The sequence below is a fragment of the Cryptomeria japonica genome, chromosome 8 (genome assembly GCF_030272615.1).
Source record: "Cryptomeria japonica chromosome 8, Sugi_1.0, whole genome shotgun sequence".
NCBI classification, from domain to species: domain Eukaryota; kingdom Viridiplantae; phylum Streptophyta; class Pinopsida; order Cupressales; family Cupressaceae; genus Cryptomeria; species Cryptomeria japonica.
In genome coordinates, this window is record NC_081412.1 from 652,944,505 (window position 1) to 652,958,020 (window position 13,516).

At 37.2% G+C, this 13,516-nt stretch overlaps 1 protein-coding gene across 4 annotated transcripts in view; it reads right to left on the reverse strand.

Annotated features, from left to right (window-relative positions):
* Positions 1–2,793: 2,793 nt before the first annotated feature.
* The window catches only part of LOC131069300 (uncharacterized), a 129,171-nt gene continuing 118,448 nt past the window's right edge, over positions 2,794–13,516 (reverse strand). For 2 of the 4 annotated variants that reach the window (XM_059209740.1, XM_058004661.2), the window contains 3 exons: positions 6,395–6,470; positions 6,222–6,286; positions 5,608–6,037 (listed from right to left, as the gene is read on the reverse strand). In XM_059209740.1, coding sequence (XP_059065723.1) covers positions 5,945–6,037; positions 6,222–6,286; positions 6,395–6,470 — 234 coding nt within the window. In that variant the 3' untranslated portion in view covers positions 5,608–5,944. Of the gene's footprint in view, positions 3,272–5,607; positions 6,038–6,221; positions 6,287–6,394; positions 6,471–13,516 lie in introns of those variants that run through there. The other 2 variants (XM_058004660.2, XM_058004659.2) reach the window with 2 other exon arrangements.

The window sequence follows — 13,516 nt, forward strand, 5'->3', positions numbered from 1 at the left end:
AATCTTGCATTCATCTAGCTTAAATCCATGCTCATATAGATAAAAATCCTTCGTTTAGGTGTTGTCTAGTCACTAGATAGCTTAGCAATCTGAGAGTAATCTAAACTCGCATCTACTAGAAGGCAATGGGTCGCTTTGTTATGGTTTTATTGTTCATTGATTATTGATTTACTAACCATGCATCTAATGACTTAATTGAAGTGTTGTGTATTCCAGATACAGATACAGGTCCATTTTTCACACACACAGTCTCCTCCCAGGATGAAGTTGTGCCTTTTACTATTGTTGAAGCTTCTATTGACCCTCTCACTACTATTGTTGTGGCGTCCTCCGTTTCTGAGGCTCTCACTATTGTTGTTCCTGTTCTGCAACTTTGATCTACTCCTGTTGAATCTTCTACTAAAGTTGTTCTGTTGCAATAGTCTGTTGTTGTTATGCAACAATAGCCTACTTTTGTTGTTGACAAGAACTCTATAGGATCCTCCCCACTTGATCCTTCTTTTGATGGTCCTAATGATAGTATTGTTTGGACCGTGGTTTGTCGCAGGTGGAAGGGGCGGTTTCACCCCCTACCCCAAACCCCTCTTTGTCAAGGCTTGAGTGTTTATCCCCATCATTGAGCTAGGTTTTGGGTGGTTGTAGGTTTGATAGGTTTTTATGTTGGCTTGTTTGACCTCAGTTCGTTTGGGATTCACAACTTCATTTTGTACTCTCTCTTTGCTGCCTATGAGTTGTTGTATAAAGGGTCAGCACCCTTGTTTTGCTACTTTCTTAATAAAAAACATATCATTTGTTCATGGATTAGGAAGTACAATGTATACAGTGGTTTGCACTAGGCCAGATATTGCCCAGGTAATGGAATATTGAGTAGGCTTATATCTAACCCTAGTAAAGAGAATCAGAATATGTGGAGAGAATGTTAAGATATTTGCATTGTACTTTTGATTATTGTTTGGTTTATTTTGACTATGGTAGTTTGGACAAGTAATTGGACAAATTGGGAGTTGTCAATGTATATTAGGTAAGTGACATAGATCATTGGACACTAGTGACAATGTTTTCTCTCTATTTGGAGGTGTAGTGAGTTGGATGAGTAGCCAAAACCCATAATTTCTTTTTCCACCACAAAAGTAGAGTATATGGTTTCTACACACACCTCTAAGGCAGAAATTTAGTTACATATACTTAAAAATATAATACATATATTAGTTTTAATTATAGGATTGTTAGAATTCGATATGATTGTTAGAATGCTATTTTTTTTTACCAAAAGTATTATGTATCATGGTCATACTAAGCATATTGATGTTCAATATCACTTTGTGTGAGAAATATTTGAGAATGGTAAAGTATTGATATAGAAGGTTGACACTTAGGATAATGTTATAGATTTTCTTATGAAGAAAGTTACCACATAATTTATCTTGGTGCAAGAAGCCCATGGGCCTTGATACTTGTACTTATTTCCTTTTCCTTTGGATTTGTTTACTATATATAATTTCAAGTACAAGAAAGTTAGAATTAAGATGCAATTTATAAATTGCAATCCTATGTGTTATTTGCAATCTCCAACACTCTTGGAAAGTGTCCTTGCACGCTGAGGTAATATTTGATATTAATTTATAAATAAAATTCTTCCAAAATTTTGATGAGTTTGTCATTGGCATATATGAGGAAGGTGCAATACAATAATGATGGTTACAATTGACCAATGATTTACAAAATATTACTACCTAATTCTAGGCATTAGGATTCATGAGTGGGAATTTTGAATGACAAGATGAAATCTACATTGGCTTCTTCAAGTTGGAGCACTACACTTTACAATTGTAATTTTCAGGGGTTCAGTTATATTTTCTATGTAGGGGCTTATTAAGCGTTCTATATATTATATATTCTTTATATGATGTTGCAAAGAGAGGGCCATGTGTTTTTGCATCTACTATTTTGGATAAACCATTTATAGTTTTACCCTCTCTTATCGCCTATATATTGAGAGCCTGCTGCAGTAGCTTTATAAAATTAATTTACAAGTGCAAAAGATATTAGATTAAAGATACAAAAGGAGTGAATGGATATTGGATATTAGTACATTGTACTCTTATTTTGAAGATAATATAATCTTGTCCTCTTCTCCTTGTTGTAGTTTTTTCATCTGAAGGAATCTCCATATTCCATACTGTGTTATGTGATGTTTTCATGTGGTGTTAGTTGATTTTCTTTGTTTCTTATTTTACATGATTATGTCTATTTTGATATTCTACGGTTAAAAATTAGATTTGCAATTTAATTTAGATTTCTATATTGTAGTAGTTTTCATTCATTAAATCAAACATCTATTCTCTTGTTTGCTGATTGCGTATGTTCCTTGTTTGGCCTAATATGACAAATTTTGCGTTAAAGATTTGTTTAATGTGCTCATATTTTCAAAAAGCATACATCATTATAGTACAAATAGTTTTGTGCCAAAATGTCTAAGTTCCTCCGTCTTTCAGTCTGTATCCGAGAAAATTCACTCAGAATCCCTCATAAAGACAGCACCATTTATCGTCTGCAGCATTAAATTGTTTTTGTTTGGACTGACATGACAAATTTTCATGCTTAAGGTTTTTAAATTGTATTCATACTGTAAAACATTCGTATGCTTCTTTTTAATAGCATCCATGTTAAAAAATGCATTTACTATTCTTTGAAACAATATCCCATTCTGCACAGGAAAATCACTTTGGTTCATTAAAAAAATGGATTTCCCACTCCATTTCATTTAATTTTGAGAACTTAATATTAGTTAATCCTCTGACAAAAGCTGTAATCATTTTGTCCAAATAGAATGAAACTGTAAAAAGACATTTGAAGAAGAAGAAGAAAGAATTTTAACGTCCACGAGGCTAAGAATAGCCTATGGGACAATCTGATCAAGCTGAATCAGTTTTTTAAGGTCTGATCTCTGCTTATTCAGGCTGATGATGAGAGCACCCATCTTCACGATATGCTCCTCGCTGAACAGGTTATACCATGTGCTGGCAGTTAGGAAATTGGCAAACTTCTCTCGGCTGACTTTAAGTGCTTCACACTCCAAGATAAAATGTTTTTCAGTTTCCACACTCCCGCTGACACAAAACGGGCAAACTCTTTCTTCCCAAATCTCTTTTGGCCTTTTCCACCGCCCGGTCTCACACCGAAGTTGGTGAGAGTTGGTTCTAAGCTGTGCGATTATACAAGAGAGGACCCAGTAATTGAACATGTTCCAATAGCTGTGATAGTTGATTCTCTGTGATATACAAGAGAGGACCCAGTAATTGAACATGTTCCAATAGCTGTGATAGTATTATGGATTTAATGCTCAATAGGTTTAATAGTATAGAATTACTAATTGTGACTTCAAAGTAATTAGTGTCATGAGTACTTATAATTGAATGAAATGTATTCTTCTAAAAAGCAACAAATCATGCAATGCAACATCAGCACACCAACAAAACATGACTCGACGCACAACTATCAAGCTACCCTTTTTTTAGTCTTTTTGAACACCCCAATATAAAGCATGCTGATCATGGCATTAGTTTTGATGATATGGACCTGAAATCTTAGTTATAAGCAGGGGCCTTGCAGAGGAAATGACTATACAAATTTGGAGCAATTTGAAATTGCCACATGATTTTGAAAGGCATGAAGTTAGGGTGTTAAATTTAATGTCCCCTTCTCATTAGTACTCAGATTTTCACAGGATTGGCCTATCATCCGACCCTCGCAAGCCAAGAGGATTGATTAGGGGGTTGAGTTGTAGTGATTCCCAGCTTCACATTTCATGTATATTGGGTTTTATGGCGAAATAAGGAGATAGCACGTATTGCGAGACGTGTGCACTTTGATTTTAATATAATAATATTTTATAAAGTGCAATTAAATTAATGTGTAACAAAATAATAATAGTGTACCTACCCGATAAGAAGAGATCTTCTAGAAAAAATCATATGATTGGATAAGAAAGAAATAAATAGAGGGAAGTGATTCATTGTTGGGCATCAGTTGTGAGTATCTCTTCTTGTGTTGATTTGTGGAGCCGGAAGGTTTTCTGCAGCTAATAATTTGGAAATGGAAACTCCCGAAGCTTGGCATAACTGAGGAAGTGAGAGATCTTCCGAGGGGTTGCTTTTGAGAGGGGAGACACCTCAGTCTTCCTAATTGGGCTTAATGAGTTCGCTGTAGCTTTCATGGTGGATAGGGTATTTCATGGCATCTTCAGATTTTTAAGATTGAGTACCCTTTATGCATTAGCTCTCCTTGTGGCTTATAGGCAATATTGTTGGAGGATGGTTGGAGGTCGAATTGCATGAAGATTGGTCTATTTGCAGGTCTGATATCTAATTGACTTCACCCTCTATTCCATCGATCTGCACATAACTCTTCATTGGAGCATTCAAGAGTCACTTGGAGGGGTTATTCATCAATTGGAAGCATAAGGCGATAATTTGTAGAGGTAATCAGAGGAGTTCGGCAGCCATTTGAGGTCTGAGACAATTCGCATCAGATATATAAGAATCCACGGTTTGGCTCATTCTACATCATCGGAGCATCATATACCAAATTGGAGGATAGCGATATTGTTGAAGGACAAAGGCGATTCATATTGTAACAAATTTGAGAAGGTTTGGTGGAGGAAACGAGCTTCTATCAGTCTGAATCAAAATCAAACCAGTCTGCCATAAACCATCAATTTTGCTCATGTCCTTCAATTTGGCATCAAAACTCTACATTAAGGGTAGCGCTTCATTCAAGCAATAAGGGCGATCATTTTAGTGAAGGTTTGGAGTGCATTCAGCTGTCAATCATTGATACCTCGGACCCTAATTGCAGCAGCAGGGGCGAATTGCTAAGGAGGTCAAAATCATTCTTTGGAGGCTCCCTATCACCGGATATAGCTTGCTTCTTCATCCTTGCATCAAGGCATCTAAATCAGGTTCAATTTGGTGTTGTTTCAGTGTATATAATATCTATGTATGAGGTCATGGCTGTCTATGTACTCAGAAATTTATGAGTCAATAATTGATTGAGTTTTGGATCTCTATAAGCATCATTGTAAGGACTGGTTGAAACCTCTTTTGTATGAAAGAAAGAACATAAGATTGCATTCAGACATCATGCTTGTCTGAGAGTGTATGACAATTGTTTGTCTTAATGTCAGTTTGCTGCTAGCTTATGATTTTGGGCCTAGTTTAACATATATCAACATGTGATAGTTGTATATGCATCTCAAGCAAAAAAATCAGTCAAAGGAGTCATTAAGAGCTGATTATTCGTAAGATATACATGTGTATTGGTCTTCATTATAATCTGAAAACTCTGTCAGCATAACACACAAACTTCAGAACTGCATAACACACAACTCGGACAGCAAATATTCCTTGTTTTTCAGTCAATACCAACAGGGGATATTTCACTTAACTACTAGGTCCTCTCCCCTAACTAAACTGGCACTCCCAAACACACATTTACCAAGGTTAGCAAAAAATGTAATGGTTCATACATTAAAGTGACGTGGCTGACTTATCACTCCACATATGATCCTTAAATAAATTGCACCATTGATACATTGACATAAGAAAATTGCTTTAAAATGGGTAACATGTATAATAAACATACATTACTATTCTACATAACATTGAAAGGAGAAAGCCTCTTCTGTTCATCCTTCAAACAACCATCTGATAAGAATTGCAGTTGCTATATTCAAATAGAATAAAACCTTGAAAATGCACTGAATGTAATTAACCTGGCACTCCTGCACGCCTATCTAGCATGGCTGCCAAAGATTGTTGTTTAAACATTAAAATGAAGTGGATGACTTATTACTCCCTATATGATTCTTAATTACAAATAGACCAGAGATAAGATCAACAAAATTATCTTTGAAAATGCAATTGCATAGCCATGCATAACCTCTTTAGGTAACACTGACAGGAGAACGCCTCTTACATTCATCCTTTGAATAACCCAGACTATTCAACTTCTGAATAAGTATTCTTTCTGCATGTGCCTACAAAATAATTCAACGTAAAATGCCATTAGTTTAAACAATGAGCAACAAATACCCAACACACTCAGACGGCAGTAAAAGTTAGAATAATATATAATTATTTCATTAGCATAAAGCATAGCGCTCTAAATACTGCTACTTAAGGACAAGACAGCACTATCATTGTTTAAATTATGGGAAATACCTCAAGCATGGGACTGCCCTTTGGAATGTTGCACGCTAGTATGATATTTAGTCCTGTCCTCAGTACTGCACACAGAGACAAGCTAACCCATGCATTTACACAGATGCTCCTAGACTTCACCTATTATGAGTAACACTACCATGTCATTGTTAAACAATTTTAGCAAAACGTACCAAGCCTGTGAGCAATGCCTGCTCCTGTGCTATCTGCACCTCCTCCTAGTAAAGATGTTATGCTCACTGTATTATTCTGCACACAAGTAATATTGAAGAAATATCCATTCTGAAAGTACTAAAAAAAAATCTGATAATTCAAAATTATAAAGATGTGCTAAATCTTCAGCTGACATTGGAAAGTCTATTATATTACACAGAGTAAGATTGTATAGGAAACAACCTAGTGTTAACTCAGGCTATCAGGCATGTCACTTGTCCATCCACTAAATACTAAGTTACCAGGGTACAGATGCAGATACCATGGATTTGCAGATTGTTTGGGATGTATATATATAGTTTGGGTATATCAATACAATAAGCAACAAAAAGGGTACTGTTGATGGTGTTTTAATGCACAATCGAACACAGAATAAAGTATTGAATACTCTATCCTCTCTTGAACAAAGACTTCTCAAATGCTGAAGATTAGTTAAAAAGGATCACTTGAGACAACTCCAAGGTTCTCGATGTTAGGTCTTGACTAGTTGGATAGCTTCAATGGTATGATGTCTTTTGTTGTACCTGCGAGGGGACTTACATAGTTGTTCTTATTGCTTTCAATTCAAGTTCAATGGAATGATGTTGCAATATCACTCTTTCCTATTACTAATCTTTGATGAAAAAAATGAAAAAGTACTAAGGTTTAGGAATGCTATTCTAATACTAGGAATGCAAGACAATGGACAACTTCAAGTGAGCTCAACTAAGCTTTGCTTTGGCATGCTGTAAACATCTCCACAACGCTAGTACAATCTTCTAGGGATAGCTTGGTGATTTTCAAATCACTACCACAAACATAGATACCTTCTAGATGAAGCATATCAATGATGGAATAGCAATTGAAGTTAAGCTTTGGCTAAGATAAGTTCAATTGACTACACAAGATACTTCACCATCGATGGAGTTCTAGTAGTATGAACAACGAGCTTCACTTTCAATCATGCACATACATCTTTCACTCATCTATAACACTTGCAACAAATTCTATTCTACTATATTTTTTCTATTCAAATATTAACTTCTCTCATAAAAGGATGAAGAAACAAGCAAATGCTCCAAAACTCATAAGTCACCAACACTTCAATGATTTTATTAATTTATGTAGCATTGAGCAACAATTCTTCAAAACTCTTCTAATCGATCCTTAACAAATGAAATGAGTTGAGCTTATATAGAGCTCTCAATTACAATGAACGGCCAAGATTAAATCAGAATCAAGGACCCTAATTTTGCCACCTAAACCTTAATTAGGGTTTTTTACAACAAAATACCTAGCTTATTGCAAATTATTTAATATTAGCCAACGGGAATGTGACATCCATTTGGCACAAAATACGAAGAAAAATCCTCCAATAGGAAAAATTGACGCCACATAGGATCATAACAAACTATCTTCTAGAATCTTGTTGCCCTTATCCTTTTCTCTTTTTGCAAATTCAACGAATCTGGACGTCATTGTTGCAATCTCAGTTATTGGAGCTGCAGGCAGGTTCTTCAATTGTTTTTCCAAGTAACTGACTTCATCTAAGCTTGAGGCAAAGGTTGTCTCCCATCTTGGCCCATAATCTCTCGTCTTGCAAGCAAGCACTGTGAAAGAGTGAATATCCTCCAGCTATCTCTCGGAAGGTGATCTGTTTATTCCAAAGAAGATGATCTTCACTGTCTCAACTAGCTGATCAACATCAATATCGATTCCTTCATTCTTCTCTTTCTTGAGAATGATCTTGGCTATCTCCAAGATCTTGTCATGTATCAAGTTAATTGCTTGATCAACTTGGGTGCATCCAATGCTGATATCTTCAAATTTGACTTTTCTCATGCGAAGCAAATTACACCCCTATTGGAAATCAAGTGGTCGTCCATCTTTCAATACTCCTTCGTTCACCAAAGTCTGTTTCAACATCTTCATTACTTGCAATATGGCTATGTTGAAGTCTATCGTGTAAACAAAAGTATCATATGTTGTCATGAGCACTTGAGTTCTTTCAAGAATCCCCATAACTCTATCAAATATCTTCACTAGTTCCTTTATGAATGCATTTGCCCTTTCGAAAGTCTTATTGATCCAAGTATCCATCAGTTGTGCCGAGGCTTTCATCTTTTCGAAGTCATCAACTAAGTCAAGAGGAAGCAATGGTGGGGGCGTAGCTAAAGGATCATGCTGCCTCAACAATTGCTTGAGTTGCTGGAGGTGACTTTTCAATACGCTATTCTCTTTCTCCAACCTCTTACTCTTTTCTACTTCCAATTTTAGCATGTCGTGAATTGTCTTCACTGTGTCATTCATGTCTTCCAATGCCTGGTCAATGGTGGGAGGACCTAAATCAATAGTCTCCAAGTCATACTCCTCTGTTGTGATCTCATCTCCGAGCTTATCTACTCTTGGAGTGGCAATTTGTATTATCCGAGATCCTTCACCATCTCTTGTCATCTTTGACATCTTCACTGCTTTCTTCTTTTCAATTTCTTGAGTTCTACCCAGGAAGTTGTCCAAATCAAAAGGATCTTCGTCTTCTACTATCACTTCGTTTGTTAATCTCTCCCTAAGCCATGTAGGAATAGTTGATCTCTCTTCTCCTACTTGTACTTCATTCAATTGCTGATCTACTCAGGGTGGAGATGTAATTTCTTGATCTTCATCTTCAATACTCACATGTGCATCATTGATTGCCTTATCATTAGCTGGCTTAGGTGAGACTGTCTTGTCTTGGCCCAACGGTTGCTTTCCCTTGTCCGTCCTTTCACACTTGCTATTCTGAATTGTAGATTCCACAAACTCATTCACTCCATTATCAATGCTCCCTCTAGGTGGGTGATCTTCTTGGGGAGCTACTTGATTCGTTTCTAACTCCTGCACGAAAGAGGTATAGGTAGAAGGGCAGTGTGAACTTGATTTATGCTTCTTCTTTGGAGGCCCTTCTTTGTGAGCTTCTTTTCTTTTGGATCCTTTGGAATGGGCTTATTGGGTGGCACTTCCACTCCGGCTTTCGCTTTCTGTCTCATCATCGGAAGATTCTACTTCTCCCATCAATTTAAATCAGTCGAGTGCCTTAACTCTTCAATAGATGGGTTTGAGCATCTACCCATCACTTTGTGTCTGATAAGATTGGCTTCATTAGTTCCCTCAAGTTGGTGACCACCTCAATCCAATTGACTCACTTCTTTATCTTTCTCTTGCTCATATACTAGTAGGAGGTGCCTTCCACTGTCCTGTGCTTGATTGGGAACATCAAAGACCTTGCTTGCTCTAACAATGTCAATAGGTAGCCTCAAACACATTCTTTTCCTTGTATCTAGATCATCTTTAGCGTTCATGAAATGATCTTCTAATTGTAACTTGTGCGCGTGTCTTCTTCCACTTGATCTCTTGATGATGTCGTATGGATCAAAGCTATCTTTGGAAAAGTATGGGATAAGGAGAGACTTCAATTCCTCATCCACCTTCTTTGCCACTTGCAAGGATGGGCACACCTCCAATGACTGTTCGACTGAGATGGGAAATGGAATCCTTGTCTTATGTTTATTCTTTTGTACTTTGTTGTATGCTATCAACTCCTCACCAACTCAAGCAATACCAACTTGTCAGTAGGATATCTCGGTAGCATGTAGGGTGGACAAGAGCATCCTTGTATTCTTATATAGGTGAACTTGGGAAACTAGATAAACCAAGCACTGAACTTCTCTATTAGCTCTTTCGTGTGTGGGGATAATCTTTGATGAATGCCACCTTGCAACTTTCTGGTTATGTGCATAGTGAAGGCATCATTCACCCTCCTATGATGTGTCTTGCTAGGGTAATGCAGCTGTGTTTATGATTTGCATGCCCTCAATTCTCCGGCTCTTGTACTGACCAAAGCTCTATAGATTAATCCTACATATTCATGAGCTCTAGCAAGTGAGTATATAATGTATGAACTCGTGTAGAATGTCTTGGTTCGCTCAAGTCACTTGAGTTGTGTAACAATGTTATTGCTTATAATCCTTGCCCAATTGATTCTCTCCCTTCCAGTCGAAATGATCTCCATGAAGTAGAACATCCAATTCTCGAACTGAGATGCCTGAGGGGCTCCTACAATTCAGTTGAGCAATGTGATCAAATCACCAAATTCTTCCTTGAAGTCAATCCTATGGAGTTTGGCAAGTATCTTAGATAGGCCAAGCTTGCTCTTCAATAGCTAATACTTGTTGATTATGCCTAGGCATTTATCAGGATCATCATCATAGAATGCTTGCATTGCGTCCTTGCTCTTATAGATCATGTTGTTGAATTTAGGTATATGGAAGGCTTCGCTAATAGCTTCCTCGAAAAGGTAGGCAAGTTCTCTACCATCAGGTGCCACTATCATCCTCTTGCTTGTATCATAATGCTTGGCACACTCAACAATCAACTCATTGCACTACACAACTGGAGGGAAGCTTGCCGCTTTCACTATTCTGCTCTCACTATTTTGCTCTCGATCATCATCTTGGAGTATCCGGAAGGCTTGGTGGTATACAATGGTCCTTGAACTTCTTCATGTTGATTTGGCCAAGGTTGATGTCTCCTGCATTGCCCCAAAATGACCCAATTTTGGACTCCATCTTGTCTCCCCTTGAGTCCTCCTTGATAAGTGTCTATCGTGCTCCTACCACGTTCTACCTGCGAGAGTTGCCCAAGTTAGTTTTATGATATGATATTAATGCTTGCAAGTAGAAATCAATCACCTAGGTTGTGATTTTCTGCTCTAGAGCTGATAGGTGCGTATGCTAAAACTCAAGCTTGCAAAACTTGACTCTAGTTGAACATAACCATCTAAATTAGTGAATTATGCCTTGAAAATATGTTTAGACGATTAAATTGCAATGGATTAAAGCTTCCTTTGATCAAAATCAATAAGCAATAAGGTATACCAGCATTGGGTCTGATTTCTTAGAAAAAATGATTAAATGAACCAGTCTCAGACCTGCAAATTGATTAAAAATGAGCTGGCAATCTCTGAATAAATCACCCTTTTAACGAAATCAGGCTCTCTTAAGGCTTTGCTAATGTGAAAGGCTTAAAATTCGTCCAATTGCTGATGTAGAAGTGATAAACTTGCTTCCAAATTCGCTGTTTGATAAATGACAATATCGCTGAAGTCTGGTAAATGTAATGTCGCTGTCCTTGATGACAAATTCGCTGATCAAAGGGGGTCAAATTGCTGCTTGGAGATGATCAAATTTGCTACCTCTAATGATCTTGCTTTGCTTTGATGAAAATCGCCGCCACCAAGGAATGAATTCGCCTCCTATCAATGACAAACTTGACTGATATATATGATCAAAATCACTGTCCTCATGAGAGCTTTGCAATATCCTTTTTTGTGTGTTTGATCAAATGAAATGATCAAACACAACTTTATAGTTGCTTGAAAGGGTGCGATACTCCATCACAAAGCCAAATTGAGATCCAAATTAAATGATTTGCAATTAAAACTTCCAAGGCCGACTTATGAATATAAATTCAAATTTAAATAAAATGCTTTTCTTTCAAGATAGTGGGGTCCATTCAATGCATTTCAAAATGATTTTCTTAAGTCACACATCTTGGGGGGCAATGACAATAGTTGATCCTTAAGTCACACTTCTTGGGTGGCAAAAGAAATCACCGTACTCTTAAGTCGCACTTTTCACATAGCAAAGGAAATGAGCTTATCCTTATGTCGCACTTTCAAGGTAGCAAAGGAAGCGGTTTAACTCTTAAGTCGCACATTTCACATGTCAAAGGAAGTGGTATAATCTCTTAAGTCGCAATTTCAGAGGGTCAAAGGAAATGCAATTCGAAATGCCTAAGATGCCCATTGGAAGCTTGATTGGAGATGGAATCACTCAACTTGTTGATCTTGATCAGCATAGGAAATGAAAATCCCTAAGTCGTTGCTTGAAGGAGGCAAAGGAAGTCACCAAAGTTCATGGACTTGATCATATATTTGAAGTGGACGATCTCCTTCCTCACTTTATATTGATTGATCTTAGCAACATACTTGCCAAAACAATGATGATCTCAATCAAGGCAATGCAATACAAGACCTTGGTTCGCTGATTCCAGGAGCAAGGAAATGCCTAAAATGCTTAAGTCGCACATTTGAGGGGTCAATGATAGTCCTCCAAAATGCAAACTTAGAATGTTTGATCTCCAAAATCAACTTCCCTTTCCCAAATTTGTACCTCTTTTCAATCAAAGCCAATGAATGTTGTGAATCCTTGACCTTCAAAATGCCGAATGTGAGATCAACTCAAACCTACTCACTATTCAAGGATCGCTCCTAGCAAACTAACCTAACAAACCCTAAAACTGAAAGCAAAAGAGGGGGTCCCCATTTGTGATGGGACAATGTGTGAAATGGTCACATCAGGTACCTTGCCATACATCAAAACAAAATGGTTCAATGGTGTAAATGATACCTTGGGTCCTGTTGACGTGTATTTTGTACACAATCATACACAGAATAAAATACCAATAGGCATCTTATCCTCTCTTGAGAAAATAGTCTCTAACTGCTGAAGATTCGCATAAAGGATCAGTTAGGAAGACTCCAAGGTTCTGTTAGTAGGGTCTCTACGTGTGGACAAGCTTCCAGCGGTATGATGTGATTTGCTATTTCCTTCAAGGGGTCTTACGCATTCCGAAAGTTCAAGATTTGCTAAACTAAGAAACTATTCAAAAATAACAAAAGAGTAGGGTTTGAAAGAGGTCTAATCTAGCCTAACCTTAAGAATGACTTCGTATGGACAAGACTTGGCAAGATTCAACCAACTTCAATTTTGCCATAAGATAACAACTCAATTGAAATTGATGCGATCTTCTAAGGTAACAAAATGATATTCAATGCATCAAAGATCAAAGACACTACCACGAAGGTACATATCCAAGATACAATAATGATTGAAGGTTAAGGGACTCAAAGTATTCTCCAATCGACCACGCAAGGCGTTCCTACAATCAGCAAGAAGCTAGTGGTTTGGATTACGAATCCTACCAAAGATCAAGTCTCACACAATGTCCTTCAAACTAACACACTACCTTGATTGAGCATGATTCAAGTAGATTAAACAACCATG